An 18,210-nucleotide genomic window follows, 5' to 3' on the forward strand; every position below is an offset into this window, starting at 1 on the left:
GAACTGCAGCAGCTGCAGTTCCTACTATCTCTGATTAGAAAATATCTCTCTTTACAACCCCAAGCCTGTGTTCAGGTCCTGCTTGCTGCAGAGGTGTGTTGTAACATGCCTGAACATGTTGCTTTAAAATATCTATCCTTCCATCCTTTGAATGGCTCTTGTGGGTACAAAGTAGTGTCCCTGCCTCTAAGCCAGCAGCCAGAGTTACAGTGCTCTCTGCACCAGAGGTATGTCATTACATACTTAAACAAGTTGATTAAAATATCTTCCTTTGCACTCCTTTTGAACAGGACTGTAGGATTTGCAGTTCTCCATAGCTTTGGTATAGAAGTCATAGAATAGTTATGTACCAATTGATGAAAAGCTGCTTGCCTAACGCCAAACTTGCTGCTCTAGATCCATAACCCTGCAGGTCCTGTCACTGCAAAGTACTTGGATACCTTTTTGAAAATATAGTGAGAGTTTCTGCCACAACCTCTTTCTAGTTGAAAAATGTCTCTAAATCTTCTAAATAAATATTTTTTAATCTTCTAAAGAAATCTTCTAAATAAATATCCCTGCAAAGTTAAATTGAGTGCCCCTATTTAGCCTAACTAGGCCTCTTATAATTTTGCTGGGTGATACCATCAGAATGCTTTATTTTTCTTTGTGTATTCTTCAGATGAGTATGTGAAATGTTATGCTGTTCGGATAGTTACTGTATCTGTTTGAAATCCTAAGAATAAGAATTTAGTTTGCTTTATCAGCTCTGACTAAATTATTCAGTAAGCGATGGTTGCAACGAGTTAACTCTGCCGTTTTGTTTCCTTTGGAAGCTTTGCTTTGCACTGTGCATGTTGGGGAATCCTCAAATTGTATTACTGGATGAGCCATCAACAGGCATGGATCCTAAATCCAAACAGTTTATGTGGTAAGTGGCAAGTACAGTGGAACCACGGGGTCAAAATCAGATAACCTGAAACTCCGGTTGTGTCAAAATCGCCTGCACTTCTGTTCAGAAGACTAGGAAATCTGATAGAAGGATTGCTATGATAAATTGAAGTTCAGGATTGGTAACTCCTGATTAGCCAATCTTGTACAAACTTGTCATGTGACCATACCAACCAATTAGAGAGGCGTTAGGCCATGCAGCAGTACAAAATCATAGGCAAGACATTATTTGACATTGAGATCTCTCAGTGAAACCCTGCAAGTATGGCTAAATCTTTCAGAAAGTTAAAAGTAATGTCAGTTGGAGACAAAGTAGAGCAGGTGGAAAACCCCTTTTCTGCCTATAAATCCAAATTAGTAGCAATGCAGTTGTTTTTGAGATCAAGATTGTAGATATATTCATGTTTCATATTTTTTAAATGCCAAACCATGACAAAGGCTTAAATGAAAGCTAAGTATTATAGTAATAGACTCTAGATTACAGAGTCACTATGAACCCTTAGGTTAGATTATGTCAAAGGGATTGAGTTATTCTCAGTTTTACCAAAAGTCAAAATGTGAAATATAAGCAGCATAGCATTTTATTAACAAAGCATTTGTCCAGGGCTTTTCCTGCTCTGAAAAAGTGCTGCATCTGACCACTCAGTGAAGGATTAGCAAAGTTTGGATATTATGTGTGACTGTAGTTTGAACTTGAGCTGTCTGCTAATGAGTACTAAATGTTAAACTGATGGTTTCACAGGTTCAGTTTGAAGCTGGTGTAACTACTTTACACAAAAGTCAAGCGTGCTGTTTGAATAAAATGTAATTTACAACAATGATATCTTGTCTTGCTAGTATGTTGGTTACTTAAAGGGAAACGTTATCATTCTGGAATCAAAAATCTTCCTTCCTAAATTCTCAGGCTGACACAATATTGCATGCCTGTGCAAAATGTTTTGGTGAACACTGAAGATATGTGGCCTTAATTTTAAATATAGCAAATAACAAATCAATTTAATTTGGTTTCAGGAGAGCAATTCGGGCTGCATTCAAGGATAGACAACGTGGTGCTATCCTGACCACACACTATATGGAGGAAGCTGAAGCACTTTGTGATCGTGTTGCTGTAATGGTGTCAGGACAGTTAAGGTACTTGCGCTATGAAATAGTGTTGCAAATCTAGATTAATGTAGAGCAATCATTAAGAATTGTTTTTTTTTGCAATTACTATAAAACATTATAGTGCTGGTTTTACAGTAATCTTGGCATGGGTGCCAATCTGATTTGAAAAGTGCAGTATAACATTGGAAAACATTTCCTGGTGAATTGTTCTATAATGCTAGGAGACTATGTAAAGGTGGCTTCTTACAAGTAGTGTCATCTGAAAACGAAGTGAGGGAAGTAAAAACCAATCAGTTTTGAGGAAAATACTAGCATCCATCATTAAGGATGAAGTGACAGAATGCTGTGAATTTTTTTCAACTGATCAGAGGGAGACAGCATAGATTTGCAATGATTAGGTCATGCCAAGTGATCCTGATTTTTTTGAAAAGATATTTGAAGTAGTGACAAGGGAATGTCTAAGTCTAAATATTATGTTTTGCATTTCCAAAAGGCATTTGATAAAGTCCTTCATAGCAACTCTTAGCTAAAGTTGAAGCTTGTGGAATTGAGTGAAACGTATTTAGTTAAGAGATTCTTGTGAGTAACAGGAGACAGCGTGGTATTAACAACTTAAATGATGTTGTAAAAAACCTCATTCCAGATATGCCAGTTAGATAATGCTGGGCAACACTAAGTAAATGCATAGCTTATTTCAATTTTATGACTAGAGCAGGATATTTGTAAGGCTAAGATTCTCCACATTAGACCTAAAAAGGATTGTTTGTAAATGGTGAAAGTGAGAAGTAATTGAGGTCAGAAGAGACTTGGGTTCATGTACAAAGATCATTAAAATGCCAAAAGTGAGTATAAAACAAGTATCAAAATGTTAATGGAATGAGATAAGACTAGAACACAGGGGTTAGTCTCTACGCTGTAACTGTAGAAAACCCTGGTTCGACCCCACCTGTAGCACTACCTATCTCATGAGTGATACGGTGGTCTTGGAGAGAGTGTAGTGTAGATTTACTGGAATGATAAATTAACTTATAGTCAAGCTATGAGGAAAAGGAACACTAATTAAGGTTACAATCCCTGGATATTGGAAATCTGAAGAGATTATTTGATCAAAATTTTCAAGATATTATGGGAACTCATTGTTAGATTGATAGATTGATCTTGTGGTTGGGGAATCCAGGACCTGGGGATCCAACCTAAAAATTAGAGCCTTGTTTTTCAGGAGTGAAGTTAGGAAACACTTTTGCACAATGAATGATAGAAGTTTGCAACTCTCTTCTTTATATAGCAGTTGATTCTGTGTCAATTGTTAATTTCAAATCAGAAGTTTTGCTGTATTTTTGTTAAATAAATGTATTAAAAGATGTGGAACAAGGTTTGACCTAAACTGGTGTTAGGACCTAAATCAGCCATAGTCTTGTTAAGTGGCAGATAGAACAAGGTCAAATTGGCCACTATCTTTCTATGAGGAGAATTCACATCATATTAGCAGTTTTCAGATTTAAAAATCTCACCATAAACTGGTACAACATTTGTAGTTAGCATATACTGTTTTTAATTCAGTTTTGGTATCAACCTGGTATGAAGGAAGAATAAACAGTTTATGTACTTCATTTACTCACAGTTAATTACTAAGTTGCAAAGATAGGAGCAATGAACCAGATTATACTAGGAACTGTGCAGATGACTAATTTTTAATGTTTTGAACCAAAAGGAAAAGATAAGCGCATAAACTTCCAAAGTGTGTAGGTCAATTGGTAAAGGGTAAAGTTGCCAAAGTCCTAGTGGACCATAGGGCTGCTGTCACATTATAGAGAGACAACTGGTGGTGGTTTACCCTGAGGGTCACCATGTAGGGTGAGGGGTGAGTTTGAGAAGGTGGAATTTTCATGTTAACCTCAGCTGGTATGGAAATTGAACCCATGCTGTTGCATCACTCTGCATTTCAAACCAGTTGTTCAGTCAACTGAGCTAATTTCAAGAGAAATCTATTTTTGCTTTTCTTTAGCAAGTGCATGAGTGTTTGTGTGCACGTTTTGGGTAATTTAGAGAGATAAACATTTTTATGAGTGCATCTTCATGAAATAAGCTTTCTGTTTCATAATAAATTACTAATTATGTTTATTAAAGAAACCTGGTTGCTTGGTCCTTTTATTCTAAGTCTAGTATAATAGATATCAGGAACTGGGTAAAACAATTATATTTGTTGTGACCCATGGAGGAATGGAATGAGAGAAAGTCATTGCACTTCTCCCATCCTGATGTTATTTCCTGTTTTGTAAAGACTTCAAATGTGCTGAGACTAAATTGAGCAGTTGTTACTTATCCTACAATTGAAATTAGTCAGAATGAGGATTATATGGCCTTGCAATATAAAAGGCTAATTTAAATTTTACCAAAATTTGCATGTACCTTCTGAATAGACTAAAATGGAGGTAATCTTTTGCCACGAGCAGGTGTATTGGCTCCATACAGCACCTGAAGAGCAAGTATGGTGGAGGATATACACTGGAGATTAAACTGAAGGGTGAGATGACAGAAGCACAGCAAATATCTGACATTCATGATAAAATAATGCAAATCTTTCCACAAGCTTCTCGACAGGAAAGGTAAGGGTCAGTATGTAACAGTTAATACCTTTCCAAATGTGTTACTCATTTTCCCCAAAACCGTCCAATATCAGTTGGTTTTAAGTTTGACACAAATTCCGCAGCACATTGGCTCAGTGGTTAGCACTGCTGCCTCACAGCACCAGGCACCTGGCTTTGATTCCAGCCTTTGGTGACTGTGTCTGCATGGGTTTCCGCTGGGTGCTTTAGCTTCCCCTCACAGTTTGAAGATGTGCAGGTTAGCTGGATTGGCCATGCTAAATTGCCCCGTAATGTCCAGGGTTGAGTAGCTAGGTGGGTTAGGTATCATAAATGAGGGGCTATGGGGATAGGGTAGGTGGTTAGGTCAGAGTGGGCTGCTATTTGGAGGGTCAGTACAGACTCAATGGGCTAAATGGCCTCTTTCTTACTGTAGGGATTCTATGACAGAGATCAAAAATATATAAAGCCTCAAGTTATCTGTACATATACTATTTATTATTTAACTCAGTTATAGACAAACTCGTCAAAATTATCATATCAGCTTGAAATGTTAGATTGAAAAATTCAGAAATATTAACTAATTCATAGGTCACATTGTTTATGAGCTTTTTATTGATGTTTCTCCTGTCAGCTGTGGGTTAAATATGACAGAAGTTTGCCTTCACAGAAGATGATGCAGCTAATTTACCAAAGGCATTTGTCACAAAGTAAACTCTGACTTACCTTAATGATGGTGATGCAAGTTCCAGGGATTTATTTCTAGACACGTTTACTTACCACTGTCAAAACTGACTTAAGATGTGAGCAACTTTGTATTTCTTTCCCCATGTAGATACAGGTACACATGTCTGAGAAATTGTTTGTCTTGTTTTGTGGCAGTAACTTGTGTTATTGATTTAAGAAAAAATTGGTTAGGTTTGTATTCATGTCTCTTTCATAACTCTCATATCTAAGCCAATCAGAATAACCAAACAGGTGATGGTTATTTAATCAGAAAAGTATGAGACATTTCTGTACAAAATATGTATGATTCCCAGGTGTGAAATGCTGATTTGGTTTGATTCTTCACTGGACAAAACTTCCAATATAATCTCTTTTTACAGTACTCAATTGGTTATGGTATTATGCTGATGGCCATTGACAGCCGTGGGGAAGTCTGGCCTTTCAATAGGGTTGCCTCTCCTTATTTAGAAAGCATTGAACTAAGTTGTTACACGGAAGGAAAAAAAGAAGAGTGATGAATAATCATGTAAAATTGCATGTCTTTGCAAAATTTTATGATAAAACTTTCTACATAGAAGCTTCATTTAAAACAAATTTTCTAAACTTCACACTGAATGATTATCCATGAATTGTTCAATTTCCAGCTGTCATTGAATTTACAACAGTTTTTAATTCATCTCTTTTTCCTTGACATATCTTTTTCTTTTGTTAGTTTTGTTGCGATGTTGACATACAAAATTCCCAAGGATGACGTGAAATCTTTGTCAAAGGCATTTTCCAAGCTTGAAGAAGGTAAGCTGCATTTCAAATACCAAGAGTGCCCTCTGTTGCTTATATCTGGTTCAGAACAACATTAAAGATTATCAAGAGTACTTTTTAAGGAAGTTAGGAAAGATGGGTATGAGGATTGGGAAAAGAAAGAAACAATGGTAGGGTCTTGGCTAGTGTTGTAGAACAGAGGGACCTGGATGTTCAGGTACATAATTCTTTTGAAGTTTGCATCACGTACAGACAGGGTGGTTAAAAAGACATTTAGCAGGCTTGCCTTCATTCTTCAGTCCTTTGAGCGTACATGTGACTCCAGACCAACAGCAATTTAGTTGTCTCTTAATTGCTGTATGAAGTGGCCTAGCAAGCTACTCGGTTATATCAGATTACTACAGAAAAGACTTAAGAATGCTTTCACCACAAGGACGACTGTGGTTCAAGCAGGCAGTTCATGAAAAGATGCTTGCTGTTGACTCCTTATTAATCTGAAACACTGCAGACCAAATTGAATGGAGCAGAAATAATTAAATGATTGGGTTTAATAATGATCCAGTGCAGTTATCACAACTTATGCAAGAAATTTGTTTTTGGTATTTAATGGGTTCTGCTGTCCATAACTCTGAATTCACATGCCCAGCATTAATTAATATTCATGGTTTACAGCTAAACACAGTTTTGATATAGAAGAATATAGTTTCTCGCAGTCAACACTGGAACAGGTATAGTAAATTTGTTTCTTATTTTTTATATACGCACAAGATTTATGAGATGCAGTTTCTTTTTAATTTCATGTTTCACAAACACCAGAATAACTATCAACGTTCCATTTATAACTAAAGGTTCAAATGGGATTCTGAAAATTTGAGAGGCTTTACATTGTTTCTTATGCATTTTGTCTACAACTCCTCCTGTCTGACACTTTCTCCCTTGAGGTTTTCAGAATCAACAAGGCTGACAAGTATTCTGTTGGTGGTAGTCACTTTCAAATTGGTATTCAAATAATGTTTTCACTGACCAATCTGATTAGATGTAGGACATGAAAAGACAACTTTCTCTGGAGTAGAAATTACATTTCATTTAAAACTTGGCTTATTTTGAAGAACTACTTGATGCACAATCCTTTTGTATATCATGTGTCACAATGACTTTCCTTCACTTGATTTAGGTTTTCATGCAGTTTGCTAAAGAACAAGAAAATAATGAAGAAGATTATAAAACCTTGGATACAAGCTTTCGATGGCAGCAGCTTCAACAAAATGAATGTTAAAGAGGTTCAAAGTTGTTCTACTGCCTTATAACAGGGAAACCTCAATACAGTATTCAGTTGATCTTTATTAAGTCAAATTTCTTGATTTGATTGCTGAAGCACTGCCTATCTCATTTAGATGAGGATACTGCACCAATTGAGGAATATAGTGAGCACGGTCTCTTTAGATGTGTCTGAACTGGTATTTATCAAGATTCTGTGGCACAAACAAGGTGAAAAGAAAGTGTAAAAGAGATTTATGCACATACCCTTACAACTGTTTGTACCTGACAACAATGCTGGAAGTTATTGAAAATGTTGTTTGTTTTTTTTAAATTATTAGTTAGGATATTAATATATGTATAACTGACAGTAACCATCTTCTTAATTTGGTATAACAATGCCTTTAATATACATATTCCTTCTATTTGTACATTTAAAAGTAGCAGTGACTCTCAACAGGGTGCATTGTACAAAGTCATTCTCACCTTTTTCTCTATTGACATTGACAGCTAAAGCCATGTTTTAAAACCAGATCTGACAATGACAAGGCATTTGCCTTTGATTTGTTCAAGCTTCAGTTCACACATTTCTAACATATGGACGGAAGCAAAAAGTGAACATTTCAAGGCCATAAAACTTTTTTTAATTGGATAACAAGGAGATTTGTTTCCAAAGCAGTGGAGTTGGTTTAAAAAAATTATTACATTGTGATATTACTTTTTAATACATTGCCTCTTTAAAAAAAATCTTGGCTTGAACACAATATTTTCATGGTTTAAAAAGGAATGGATGTTGACCCATATTAATCATAAATCCAGAATTTAACAGGTCATATTTGTAACAATTACTGCTATGCTTTATATCGCCTTTTAAAATGAAATGAAATGAACTTTTCTTCCACAATGGATTTCATCTCAGCCTTCAACATTTACAAATTATTTGAAATATAATGTTTCATTCTTTTATTTTATAACCAGTGTAATATGTAATTCAACCCAAGATTACAAGGAAAATGAACATTGTGGTATTTATTGCCTTTATGGTGGCTTGATCATATTAAGCCATTCATCAGAATCTGCTCTACATTCTTTCAGCATGTGTGCAGAATAATATTAAATATTGTATGTGCCGTAACATGTAGTTGACTGAGGGCAGTTTAAAAAAACATCAGACCAATCATTCTGCCCCATTATTCCTTTTTGAAAGAACCAGAAGCAGCTACAATATACAGACAGCAAGATAGTGAATTAGTCATTTGTCAGTCATGCAAACTAACTACATTTTTATCAGCTTCAAATTGCAAAACTTAAATTATTGCGAACATTTTCAAAGTGGGGATCTCACTAGAACAGAAATCATCAAGAATTAACATTTCTTAGCATCAGCAATCACATCTGAGTGGTACTTTACTGTATTTCATTAATAAAGACCAACTGGTATATTACCACTAAATAAGATTTTATAAAAACTTTGCACTGTGCAACTTGTACACCTTTTGTTTGTTTAGGGTGTTCTATGCCTTTATTAGTTTGGAATGTTAATGTTTGAGCGTTATTTAGTGTAAACAAGCAATGTATTGTGTAACTTTGAATTATAAAATTAAAAACAATGTGCAGCTGTTGTTTTCTTACCTTTTAGTTGTTGGTTAAAAATGTGAAATGAAAAAGCAAGGAAGGATTGGTAATGAGCAATATGATTAATGTTACTGTTTCAGCATATTCAATGCTAGAACTGTCATTTCTTGTCAATTGTTAAACTAGTGTAATTCAATTAATTCTGATAAAATAATTGGAGCAGACCAATTCTGAAAACTAAATCGTTTTTCAAGTATTTTAGACAAATGGGTAATATAATGAGATTGAAACGCATGCAAATAGGTCCCTTGCAGTTCACTAGCAAGATTCTCATTTCACTGTTCAAACTTTCTAGAAAATAGGAATGCTCTGTCTCAATGTTGCTAATCTCATTTTTCTGATCGCCCTTATTTTCCTAACTGGTTCACTGTTGCCCACATCATTCAGGAGTTGGGAAAATTCAGTAATTGGCAAGTGTTTGAAATCAAGTGAATAATGAGCTAGGAACACAATATTAAAGAAAAAGTATAAGAGGAATTAATGTGATTAAAAGTTGATATCCCGTGAGGCCAATGGCCTACATACTGGAGTCTCAAAAGAGGTGGATGCAGAGGATGGATACATGATTTTGATCTCACAGGATTCCTTAGATTTTCCAGTGGTCTCCATGAACAGAGTAGCAGGCATATTAAAATCATAATGTAATCAGACAGACAAGTATAATGAAAGGGAAATTGTTTGAGGACGTGCTGAGCAGGCTAGATAAACAAAACCAGTGAATGTCTGTATTTAGATTTTTAAATGCATTCTAGAAGGTGGTACATTAATCGTATGTTACGAAAGACTGACAGAGGGAATTGGGCTAATACAGGAATGAATTGAAGACAGGTTAGTAGACATAAAATACAGGAATAAACGTGTTATTTTCAGAATGGTAGAGGGTAACCAGTGGAAGCCTGCAAGGTTGAATGCGCTTCAGCTATCCTCAATCTATATCAATGGCTTAGTTTGGGAGGGATCTGGATATCTTTACGTTTGAACTACAGAAAAGTTAAAATGCACTTATGTTCTTCAGCGATTAATTACAGCAAATGGTATATTTGTCTTTATTGCAATTGAGTTGCAGTACAAAAATTAGGAAGTTTTTTTGCACCAATGGGATGACACCTGGAGTACTGTGTACCTAAGGATATACTTGTCTTAGAGCAGAAGAACATTTACCAGATTAGATTCCTGACATGAAGGCTGTTTAATGTGAGATTGAGTGGTCCTATAGTATCTGGAGTTTAGAAGAAATTAAAAGATATGAAATTCCCAAATGGCTCGACACTGTTGATGCGAAGAGGGAGTCTAGAAGTACGGATTCATAGTCTCAAAAATAAGGTATCTGCTATTTAGGATTTAAGACTGAAATGACAAATTTCTTCACTGAAACTTGCAAATCTGTGTAATCCTAAACCCCAGAGAGCTTTGGCTGCTCAGTCATTGAATACATTCAAGATTCGGATAGATAGATAAATGTTTGGTGCTCAAAGGAAATCATGGAATATTGCAGGAAAATGGAATGAATGTCAAAGTTCAGCCACTGAATAACAGAGCAAGTTTAAGGGGATGTATCGTCTCCTTCTATTTCTTTGTTGTTATAAATAGACAGACAGTGGGAAAATAACTTGCAATGTTATTTTTCTCCATTCCTCTTATGTTTGCCATTTGGGTCTCCCTTAAATCTGATTGATTTTGATTTAAAAATATATACCGTGCATGGGGTTTCCTGCCACAATTACTTCTGATATTTTAGAAATCTTAACATTAACAGTGCAAGAGAGCATTTATGTGCCTATTCTGTTCTTCCCCCAACTGGCCTGATGTGCAGCTGCAGAAGTAATCCCACAGAGGCCCTACTTTTTAAACTAACACCCAAGTCCACAATGTCTCTGTTTCAAGCTTTCAGTCTTGTCTTTGTACTACTTCAGAATGCTCATGTTCCCTTTCATGCAAAATGAAGCCATTTTAATACTGCATAATGTACATACAAGAATAATACATTGATGGTCTAGTTGTGCTTTCTGTGTACAACATAATCTTTGTTATTCTGAATTAAATTTCATTGTTGTCTGCACTACTGATTCAAGTTATAGAAAATATTAAATTAGAGTTCTTGAAAAAAGTGCATAAACTGAACTTTAAGTATGCCTGTGTTACAGTTAAAGAAACTTGACAATACTTTCTCCATAAGACACAGGAGCAGAAATTAGGCCATTCGGCCCATCAAGTCTGTTCCACCATTCAACCATGGCTGATAAGTTCCTCAACCCCATTCTCCCACTTTCTCCCCGTAACCCTTGATAATCAAGAACCTATCTATCTCAGCCTTAAATGTACTCAAAAGGCAGTGAATTTCATAGATTCACCACTCTCTGGCTGAACAAGCTTCTCCTTATCTCCATTCTAAAAGGTCTTCCCTTTATTCTAAGACTGTGCCCTTGGGTCCTAGTCTCTCCTACCAATGGAAGCATCTTCCCAACATCCACTCTGTCCAGGCCATTCGGTATTCTCTAAGTTTCAATTAGATCCCCCCTCATCCTTCTAAACTCCAATGAGTATAGTCCCAGAGTCCTCAAACATTCCTCATATGTTAAGCTTCTCATTCCTGGGACCATTCTCGTGAACCTCCTGAACCTGCTCCAGGGCCAGTACATCCTTCGTGAGATATGGCGCCCAAAACTGCACATAATACTCCAAATGTGACCTGACCAAGGCCTTACAAAGCATCAGTAGTACATTCCTACTTTCTCAAAATAAATGCCAACATTGCATTTGCCTTCCTGACTACTGATTCAACCTGCAAGTTTACCTCGAGAGAATCCTGGATTAGAACTCTCAAGTTGCTTTGCACTTCAGACTTCTGAATTTTCTCCCCATTTAGAAAATAGTCCATGCTTTTATTCTTCTTACCAAAGTGCATGACCTCACACTTTCCCATGTTGTACTCCATCTGCCACATCTTTGCCCACTCTCCTAACCTTTCCAAATCCTTCTGCAGCCTCTTCACCTCCTCAATACTATCTGTCCCTCTACCTATCTTTGTATCATCTGCAAGCTTAGCCAGAATGCCTACAGTTCCTTCATCTCGATCATTAATGTATAAAGTGAAAAGTTGTGGTCCCAACACTGACCTTTGCAGAACACCACTTGCCACCAGTTGCCATCCTGAGAAAGACTCTTTTATCCCCACTCTCTGCTTTCTGCCAGACAGCCAATCTTCTATCCATGCTAGCACCTTGCCTCTAACACCATGGGCCCTTATTTTACTCAGCAGCCTCCTGTGTGACACCTTATCAAAGGCCTTCTTGAAGTCCAGGTAAGTAACATCCATTGGCTCTCCTTGGTCTACCCTGGTCGTTACTTCCTCAAAGAATTCTAGCAGATTTGTCAGGCATGACCTCCCTTTGATGAAACCGTGCTGACTTTGCCCTATTTTACCGTACACTTCCAAATATTCAGAAATCTCATCCTTCACAATGGATTCCAAAATCTTACCCACAACCGAGGTTAGGCTAATCGGCCTGTAATTTTCCATCTTATTGCCTTACTCCCCTTTTAAACAGGGGTGTCACGTTAGCGATTTTCCAGTCCTCTGGGACCCTCCCTGGCTCTAGCAATTCTTGAAAGATCACCACTAACGCTTCCACTATCTCTTCAGCTATCTCCTTTAGAACTCTGGGGTGTAGTCCATTCGGTCCAGGTGATTTATCCACTTTCAGGCCAATCAGTTTTACTAGCACCTTTTCCTTGGTGATCGCCACCATACTCAGCTCTGTCCCCTGACTCCCTTGAATTTTTGGGATATTACTCATGTTTTCTACCGTGAAGACTGATGCGAAGTAATTATTCAGTTCCTTGTTCCCCGCTACTATCTCTCCAGCATCATTTTCCAGTGTCCAAAGTCCACTTCTGCCCTTTATATATCTAAAAGAAATTCCGACAGTCTTTATTTATATTACTGGCTAGCTTACCCTCATATTTAATCTTCTCCCTCCTTATTTCCTTTTTTTGTTGCCTTCTGTTGGTCTTTGTAAGCTTCCCAATCCTCCCACTGCCCTTCGCCACATTATATGCTTTCTCTTTTGCTTTTATGCTATCCCTGACTTCCTTAGTCAGCCATGGTTGCCTCATCCTCCCTGTACCATGCTTCTTTTTCCTAGGGATGAATTTTTGCTCCTTTGAAAAGGTTCAGTCCAATTCCTATGAATAGGCCTTGTCTCATCCCATGATCTGTTAGCATAAGATTTTTTCATTGCAGAGTTTGTGCAACAAATTAACAATTTGTCCTAAATGAGCTAGTGCAATGTGTTTCAGAAAAGTGTTCTGTAGATTCAGTCTCAAAATAGAAAAATACCAAACATAGAACCAGTATTTTACAGGTGAAATTAGCTGCAGTATTTATTTATAAAATTACATTCTGAAACATTTTTAGTCTAATATTACACAATCTTAAAAATAGTGTTCTTGAGGCTGATCATAAGAGATTAAAAAAAAGGACCTGCCCCTGCAACATGTGAAAAGTAGTCTTATCGTTTTAAAATGCTCATTAAACTCTCCAAGCAATAACTGTTGCATATGCTGTTTTTCAAGTTTTAACCAGGATTTCACGACTGGAGGTTTGAGCTACACTTTCTCTTTTGATGCATTAAGTATATGCTTAGAGATAACAATTGAGATTGCCTGAAACAGGACAATGCTGATGCCAGCTAAAAAATAGCAAATGGCACAGGTTTAGCTAGATTGTTGCAATCTCAGTTAAACAGTAGACACACAACTAGTGGATACTATTCCCAAAGGTTAATCAATCCACAGCCGAAAAGGTATGAATATTTTTTAAGTACAACCAAACAGATGTTACATCACACAACTGTAACACCATTTATTAAGCCATCTTTTAAATGCACATGAAGGTTAATTCAGAGTATCCTTGTACATAAATCACAAGTCAATATGCAAATACATTGAGTAATTAGGAAGGCAAATGGAATGTTGGCCATTATTGTGAGGGGAATAGAGCAAAAAAGTCTTGCTATAACCGTACAGGGCACCAGCAAGATCAGACTAGAGAACTTTGTACAATTTGCTCTCCTTACTTTAAGGAGGGACATACATTGCAAACACTTCAGAGGTGATTCATGAAGCTAATCTGTGGGATTGTCCTGAAAGAAGATTGAGCCTATACCCACTAGAGTTCAGGAGAATGAGAGATGATCATTCGAATTTCAATAAGATTGAGTGGATTTGACAGGATGGATGTTGAGGGGATCTTTCCCCCTTTGGGGGACATCAAGAAATATAGAGGCCATGATTTTAAAATAAGGCGTTTCATTTAAAACCGAGAAGGAGGAATTGCTTCTCGGAGGGTCATTAGCATTTAGAATTCTCTTCTGCAGTGAGCAGTGCAAGATGGATCGTTGAACAAACTCAAGGTGGAGTTGGACAGATTTGATTAACAAGAGAGTTAAGGGTCATGTTGGTAGTTTTTGGTGGGCGGGGGGGGTTGCGGGGTGCGGAAATCAAAGTAAATTTCAGGCCTCAAATCAGATCCGCCATGATCTTAATGAATAGTGAAACAGGCTCAAAAGGTTGAATGGCTTACACCTGTTCCTATTTTGTATATTCTTGATTAGATTCGAAGTAGCACTCTTCTCAAAAAGGTAACTCTAAAATAGAACGTGACAACTGAGGAAACAGTGAAGCCTACAGCTATTTTAAAAAGCACAGCAGACCTTTTGTATATTAAAGAAATACAATGATAATAAAAGCATTATTTCAATTTTGTCAACTTACTTGTTACCCTGTTACTTGTGCAGAGATGTGTTCTGGCACAGAACTGGTGGTGACAGGAGTGTCAACTGCCTTAACTTCACTTGTGCCAATACTGGAGGGCATCTCCTCACAATATGCAATCAGCTGTGTAAGTGTAGAACATTGTGTTTCAATTAGATTTTTAAATCCTTCTCTCACAGTTCCATGTAACTGTTCTCCAAGTGAATCGAAGCCAGCTACAACTGCTTCCTTAAGTTTTAACCCCAGAGCTTCCATAGCAATATTGTGAACATTCATAAGAGATGCTCCTGCATTGCCTAGAGCTTGCATAAGTGAGGTTTCTACTGCAGTTGTCACTGGTGTTGCCATCTGCTCAATAGCAGACTGCATCGAGGACAACCGCTGATTCAACCTAACCATACCATCTTCCAAAGTATTGTGCATGAAGGCCAATGACTGCTCAACATGGACTCCATGTTCTAACAGCCTCCATTGGAAAGCAGGCCCATTAAGGTCTATAACTGTATCTAACTGAGTGGGGGCACCTATCATGTTGGGTCTCCAGGCTGCAACAGTTGTTCCCTCGTCACCCACCACCACTTCTTCCCATTCTTCACTAGTGCTCAAGGATTCAGTTGGTGTTTCCTGATTCTCATCGTTTATACCTCGAACTAGAGGTGTTTCTATGCTATTGCCACCTTCAAACAGCACTGGTGACAACCGGCATTCAGGAGTATGTTGCTCTTCTGATGTCACTTGCTGCCCACAGTGTTCGTTTTGTGCTTTAAGGAGAGAAAAACAGAACACCACGAGTAAACCCAAATGTATCTACATGCTGCACGCGTATTTATACGAAATAACCTGCTTATATAGCGGATAGAGACTTACTCATTTAACGTTTGGTGCAAATCAAAGGAGATCTGCGTTATATATTACTTACGAACATGTCTTGTCATGGTGCCGATATCCACAGGCCGAAGACCTTCAAGATTTTCCTTCCCAAATACAACAAGCATTTCATTTTCATATTCCGTTAATGACTTGATATCTGGGAGGGCACCACCCGCTGCCTGCCATGATCTTCGATTATAAGCGAGTTTTTCCTTTAAAACAAAACAATAGATCTAAAACAAGTAACTACAGTGCCAGGCAGCAACGCAAGCTGTTGTTTCAACTGGCATGCACGTCTACTGTTAATTACGGCTGATATTTCTCTGATCAGTGTAGCTTTTGTTTTGCATTTCTAATTGCTGCAATTGTCCGATGTCAGCATTTGCTTTCTGGCCTCCTATGTGACTGAGGCTTTCAGACCTCACCTTTGTGCTTTTCTTCAGGCCATGGACTTTCTTGCGAACTTCCTCCCAGGTCCTGTAGTTTCCGGAAACCGCGTTGACCCTCTCTGTAACGTACTGCCAGGCATCCGTTCTCCTCTGAGCTTCGGAAGGGTCACCTCCCCGCCCAAAGATATCCTCCCGTCTTTCCATTACCGCATCCAGCAGGGCGCACAGGTCCCGGGTGCTGAAGCGAGCTTTCCGGATCCTCCGGTCTACCATTTTGTGAATGTTCTCCCTCCAATTAAAGTGGGGCGGGGGTGTTTAAAATTAGCTTTAAAGAGGGCAGGAGACAAAGGCTCAACGAATAAAACTCACTGCATGGCTGACAGGCCATGTACAACCATATTTATTATCAGGGCGATCATTCCGAACCTTGTTAATCGAGTCGTACTTTCACAATCGGCAAGTTTGAAAAGCTTACACGGTTTCATTTCTATATGTGCCAATACAAACTGATGTTTTTTTTCTCTCGTAACTCCCTTTCAATTTCGCAGCATTATGATCTTTCTTCAGGTATTTCGTTAGGAAGCAACGAGATCACAGAACACCTTGATCTCGCTCTCTGTTTTTTCCGTTATAACCTCCGAGGTGAGCAAATCGGTGGCGCGGTGCCTGCCGGTCGATGTAGTCCCGTTGTATCACACCGCGCAGCCGCCACAATGGCCAAGAACACTACAGCCCCCATAATTCCCAGCGCGACCCCCTCCACAACCGCCGCTGTCTGGATTGGTTGGCTGTACGTTTCCCATCATGCGCCGCTGCATGGATACAGGGTGGCAGTGCAGAGTGTGAGTGGCGGCGGTGAAAGTTGGCATGATTACATATACTTTATCCTGATCACAAACAGTCGTTTTACTCGTGTCAGCTATAGGCGGCTAGCTGGTTTAGTTAGTACCATACCCCCCACCCCGGTAGCAAAGCAACAGCTTGCGGTGTTGGTATCAGGTAACGGGAGAGACTGATGGCCGGAAGTGAGACTGTCCTCTTCCACCGGCGCTATGCAGTTTTGAATCTGACCGTCTGGGAACCGCTTTCTCCAAGCTTCATCACTCGCTTTTTGAGTTCCGGTTATTTGGCATCGATTGTTTGAAGGTAAAAAGAAGAATGATTCCGGTGCGATGGGTTTTTGCCCAGTTTACCTCTTCCCGTCACTGGAGAGTTTGGTTGTGGCGTTATTGTACTTCCGGGCTAGTGAGTGCTTTACTGTGTCAGGTTATGTGATTACCGTTATTGTTGAGTGTGTTTCAGCTGCTCTTGACATATCGACTTTCTGTCAAATACCCGAGAGCGTTTAGGTCGTTTCCCGAAGGTCTCCCTTCTTCCTCTGTTCTGATAGAAGGTCGTCGACATAAAAGTTTGTCTCTACTGATGTCTGACTTTTTAAAAACTTTGCTCTCATTTCAAATTTCCGACATCCGCGGTATTTTGCTTGCCTCCTTTTTATTTTCTGCCTCGTACGCATTTTCTCGTTTTAACTAGACGAGCAGCTGTTACGTGATTTAAAAGTTCGTTCAGTTTTGAACCTTTTTTGGTGCCGGTAAGGCCGCTGTTAGTACATCGCAATGCAATTGATACAATTTTATCAGTTGTGTCCTGTGGCGTTTACTTCGTATTGTGAGTCTATTTAGCAGCGTATGAGAAATACGCAGAAGGTAGCCCCAGGATCCGATCAGATTTCTTATCTGTTTGGTATTATGGAATGTATGCACCTTTGTTTTACCAGACTAGTGCAGGTTTGCAATGACCAGTAAGATGTATGTAAGTTGACATTTCGCAGGAAAAATGTGTGAAGTGGCAAAGAACTTAGCTGACATTGGAATAAATAACGAACATTTTTTGTTGTATCGTGGAATCCCTGCAGTGCAGAAGCAGGCCATTCGGCTCATCGAGTCCACACCGATCCTCCCGAGTATCCCGAGTCCCTGGCGCAGTGCGAGGCAGCAGTGCTAACCACTGAGCCACCGTGCTGCTCCATTCATATTCCTGATGATGGTAGAAAATAATTTAAACTGTTCTCCGAATCCCACTCCGAATTATCCAAAAAATGGAATAGAATTGTATGCAAATAATGATCCAATGACCAGTTCAGTTTAAATTGTTCAAATAAATTTGTACCCTACCAATTT

General features: G+C 38.4%; 3 protein-coding genes across 10 annotated transcripts in view; 2 read left to right on the forward strand and 1 right to left on the reverse strand.

Annotated features, from left to right (window-relative positions):
• Positions 1 to 11,055, forward strand: part of abca5 (ATP-binding cassette, sub-family A (ABC1), member 5) — a 132,074-nt gene extending 121,019 nt beyond the window's left edge. For 3 of the 4 annotated variants that reach the window (XM_048611021.1, XM_020530313.2, XM_048611018.1), the window contains 6 exons: positions 816 to 910; positions 1,942 to 2,061; positions 4,488 to 4,640; positions 6,058 to 6,137; positions 6,777 to 6,832; positions 7,279 to 11,055. In XM_048611021.1, the coding sequence (XP_048466978.1) occupies positions 816 to 910; positions 1,942 to 2,061; positions 4,488 to 4,640; positions 6,058 to 6,137; positions 6,777 to 6,832; positions 7,279 to 7,380 (606 nt within the window). In that variant the 3' untranslated portion in view covers positions 7,381 to 11,055. The remainder of the gene's footprint in view (positions 1 to 815; positions 911 to 1,941; positions 2,062 to 4,487; positions 4,641 to 6,057; positions 6,138 to 6,776; positions 6,833 to 7,278) is intronic. The other variant, XM_048611019.1, reaches the window with a different exon arrangement.
• The window catches only part of LOC109930940, a 36,343-nt gene extending 19,622 nt beyond the window's left edge, over positions 1 to 16,721 (reverse strand). For 2 of the 5 annotated variants that reach the window (XM_048611027.1, XM_048611028.1), the window contains exons 1-3: positions 16,067 to 16,721; positions 15,691 to 15,853; positions 14,772 to 15,532 (exon numbers count right to left, since the gene is read on the reverse strand). In XM_048611027.1, coding sequence (XP_048466984.1) covers positions 14,775 to 15,532; positions 15,691 to 15,853; positions 16,067 to 16,303 — 1,158 coding nt within the window. In that variant the 5' untranslated portion in view covers positions 16,304 to 16,721 and the 3' untranslated portion in view covers positions 14,772 to 14,774. Of the gene's footprint in view, positions 1 to 5,486; positions 5,505 to 5,959; positions 7,295 to 13,352; positions 15,533 to 15,690; positions 15,854 to 16,066 lie in introns of those variants that run through there. The other 3 variants (XM_048611029.1, XM_020530315.2, XM_048611026.1) reach the window with 3 other exon arrangements.
• A 105-nt stretch (positions 16,722 to 16,826) lies between these two features.
• Positions 16,827 to 18,210, forward strand: part of lrrc45 (leucine rich repeat containing 45) — a 59,749-nt gene continuing 58,365 nt past the window's right edge. Inside the window, exon 1 of the mRNA XM_020530312.2 lies at positions 16,827 to 17,176. The gene's annotated coding sequence lies outside the window, so the exon portion shown is untranslated. The remainder of the gene's footprint in view (positions 17,177 to 18,210) is intronic.

The sequence above is a fragment of the Rhincodon typus genome, chromosome 23 (assembly GCF_021869965.1).
Source record: "Rhincodon typus isolate 14 chromosome 23, sRhiTyp1.1, whole genome shotgun sequence".
Classification (NCBI taxonomy): domain Eukaryota; kingdom Metazoa; phylum Chordata; class Chondrichthyes; order Orectolobiformes; family Rhincodontidae; genus Rhincodon; species Rhincodon typus.